The sequence below is a fragment of the Impatiens glandulifera genome, chromosome 5 (assembly GCF_907164915.1).
Source record: "Impatiens glandulifera chromosome 5, dImpGla2.1, whole genome shotgun sequence".
In the NCBI taxonomy this organism is placed as follows: Eukaryota; Viridiplantae; Streptophyta; class Magnoliopsida; order Ericales; family Balsaminaceae; genus Impatiens; species Impatiens glandulifera.
The window spans coordinates 39,542,411-39,546,091 of record NC_061866.1 but is presented as its reverse complement, the minus strand read 5'-3'; the positions used below and the strand labels follow the sequence as shown (position 1 = coordinate 39,546,091).

Sequence of the window (3,681 nt, the reverse complement as noted above, 5' to 3'; positions counted from 1 at the left end):
CGATTACTCCCTACAAGTGTCGGTCATAAAGATTGGGTTGTCCCAGCCCTAAAGTAGAAAAACTTGAAAAGAATTTGACTCCTTAATTGTTCAGAAAATTATTTTTGTTGAAATTTAAATCTATAACCAAATAAAAAATCTTGAATAATTATATTACACACTTTTATGTTATATCAATTAATACATTTAATTAAATAACATATTTTTTTATTAAATGTGTCCAATCCCTAGGCCCGCTCCGCGCTTGAGAGAATAGAATATGCACATATTTTTGTTCTTTAGGTTAGACGAGGAATTCAGAATATATATTTTGTATAGAAGTAAATAAATAGTATAGATATATCAAAATTCAAAAACTATACATTACAATGTTACACTGTTTATTGCAAGGACTTGCTAATAAGTATGGATAGAATATACTGTTTCTAGTTTCGAATAATAATATATTTATATGATATAATATTTTAATTAAAATTGTAATGGCTATATAAATATTAACCCAAAAAATGACTACATAAATATCAGTACATATCTATAAATGATATCATGGTCTTGATTCATTGAATGTAACACTATATATAATGATGAAATAATTAACATTTTTATAAAATGATTTTAAATAGATTTGTTTATAAATTATCAAGACGTAGAGCATAAATTACCATATTAGGCTTTGACCAAAATTTTGTTTTAATTTATTAGAGCTAGCCTTGGAGGACAATTGTGTAAACGTGCCTCTAACATCCCTCCAAGCAAATGGACAAGGAATTGCAATAAAGGCTGAGAAAGAGTTGGAAAATATTCCAAAAGGGCCAAATAACCCTCACAAAATAACACCCCTTTCAAGGAATTATTTAGGAAATAAACCTATTAAATTGTCAGTTTTTTAGGAAGTTTGACTAGTCTTACATAAGCAACTTTTTATTTGAAAAGTCTATATTAAGACATTTTATTAAACCATCTTGTCTGAATATATATATAATTAAAGATGAGGATGGATATTCTTTTGGGTTATGCTTATGATCCAACATTAGAAAAATAATTAAAAAAAATTAAGATTATGGTGAAAGAGAAATGAATCTATTTACTCATGAATAAACAGATCTTTAAGATCAAATACCTACATTACATTCTAGATTGATTTAGATTATCATTATAAAAATGTCAATAAATTAACCAGATATACATACGGAATAATAAAATTTGAACATCACACCATAACATTTAACAAACTAGAATAAGTTATTATTGTTAATTATAATAGGAAACAATTATATTTAAAAAATTTAATAAAAAATAACAAAAATAAGAATAAATTTATTCTTTTCGTCTAAGACACCCTAAACCTCATAGACGGCCCTGAATTTATCATATATGCTGCCTCATTATGGTTTTGGGTCAGTGAGAGTGTGGTCAATATCTGTGTTTGAGACATGATAATGTTAACCCCTTTGTCAATGATGATTTGTAATGAAAATATATAATGACACTTTCTGGTTGAAACGTACCCTCATAACGGTGATATTGTAGGTTCGAACCCTAAGTACAATCGAAGTCACCGCCACCCTACGGATCTCAATGATTTGAGACGAGGCGGCATCTGGAGCCATACACTTTGGGCTTAAGCCAAAAATATATGGAAGGTAATATGACTAATAAATTTTTTATTTTTCACTCTATTTCACTCCTAGCTAATTATAATAGTTAATATTAGTTCACTAATTATAATAGTTAATATTAGTTCACTAGTCAAACATTTTTAAATCACATGATCACACCTCCTCTTTTAAGATATTTATCAAAGTAATTAGTCTATTTAGATGATTGTATATCTCATGTAAAAATACAAGAACTATTATCCTACCCGTTTTTTTATACCAATAGAGTAGCAAGTTCCTCAAATAGATCTTTAGCCACGTTATTAAGTGGCTCTCCGCATTCGCATGGGCTAGTGACATGATGAGAACGTGTCCTGAATCACGCCACACTTGACGAATCTTCTTAAAAAAGGAGTAAAGAATTAATAGAGGGCATTCGTAGTGACTGAAAATAGTCGAAGACTAAGAAGTGAGTTATTTGTACCAAGCATTTTTCTTAAAGCTAGATCCAATCTCCTGATCTAAAAGAAAAAGAATTTATTTGTACGCAATTATTGCAACATCGGTCTTCAATAGCATGCTCTTACTTTGCGGATCATTTACAATGTTATTATCTTAGTATTATAAGAGATTCAAAATGAGAAACAACAAATTATTGTCCATTTGAAAAATCTTAGCACATTTTTTGTCTCCACCATTATTACGATTTTACCTTGCGCATAACTATTCATTTCATAATATCACTGTATAAATTATTTATAGAAAAAACAATATTACAATAAATCAAGATTTTAAAATATCTAAATAGCATCATATGTAAGGGCATATTTGAAAATACATGCATCCTTGTAGGACATATATTTGAATGAATAGTAAGTAATTAGTATTGGATATACATAAAAATAAAAAGTAAAATATTTCAGACCATGTTTAGACATGCCATTGCCATACCCAAAGCAGTGTCTGGGTCCCATTTGTTTTCTCTCTCTATGTTGTCCTTCCGTACTTTGGCAAAGGACAGAACAAGAGAGAAGAGCAAACCCACTTCTTCTTTTTTCTTTATAAATTGCAATCTTCCTCTCCACTCTCATTCATCATAATATTATCTCTCTTTCTATATCTATATTTATACATACATACATACCGGCGCCACCATCATTACTAGCTAGGTAGTATAAATATATGAGAGCAGCACCACCACCGGCAATAATATTATGGATTCACCACCGGTCCAGTCCGACGCAATGCGTCCGACACTAGGGTTCCCTCTTGGAACAGGTTTACTTATTTTCGTCATTTTCAGCCTCAGCGGACTCTTTTCCTGTTGTTATCACTGGGATAGGGTTCAATCTCTCCGCCGGTCCTTCTTCCCCAATAACCATGATCTAGAAGCACCTTCCGCCGCCGACGCCGACGACGGATCTCCATCTAAACCCACTAATCTTCCTCCTCTTCACAAGGTAAAAATATAATATAACAAATCTGAATTTAAAATATTATTATAATTTCCACTAAAATTCAAGTGGAGGGTCTTAATTAATTTAATGTTTTTTGTTTTTGTGGTGGTGAAAATTGACAGATGGAAAGACAGAGTTTGCCAGTAATAATGCCAGGGGACCGGATGCCTACATTTATAGCTTTGCCTTGTCCCTGTGAGCCGCCGCGACCGACCGGAAATATCATCGTCCAGCCGCAAAAGCCGATTAAGTCGCCGCCGCCACCGCAAATTGCGGTTCCTCTTTATTAACACCACCCTCGCCCGTCTTTATTTTTTTGTCCTCTAGCTAATTTTCATCATCATGTGAATTCGCAATCCCACTTTTTTTTTTTTTACTTCCACAATTTTATTACTATAACTATATTATTCAAAGAATATCTACTTGAAATTTAATGAATTATATATTTAATTTTGTTTAATATTTATTGGTTATTATTAATTCATGTGGGTTAACTAATGTATAAAATTTGAAGACAATTATATCCTTATATATATAATTTTAATAATTAAATAGAGAAAGAGAATAATTAATTAAGATTAAGAGAACAAAAGAGAAAGAAAATTAGGTATAAATCATAATAATGG

At 30.9% G+C, this 3,681-nt stretch overlaps 1 protein-coding gene across 1 annotated transcript; it reads left to right on the top strand.

Annotated features, from left to right (window-relative positions):
* Positions 1–2,677: 2,677 nt before the first annotated feature.
* LOC124939320 (uncharacterized protein At5g65660-like) lies at positions 2,678–3,457 on the top strand. Its single transcript, XM_047479804.1, has 2 exons — positions 2,678–3,064; positions 3,178–3,457. Exons 1-2 carry the CDS (start codon positions 2,813–2,815, stop codon positions 3,343–3,345), a joined length of 420 nt encoding a protein of 139 aa, XP_047335760.1. The 5' UTR covers positions 2,678–2,812; the 3' UTR covers positions 3,346–3,457.
* Positions 3,458–3,681: the final 224 nt, after the last annotated feature.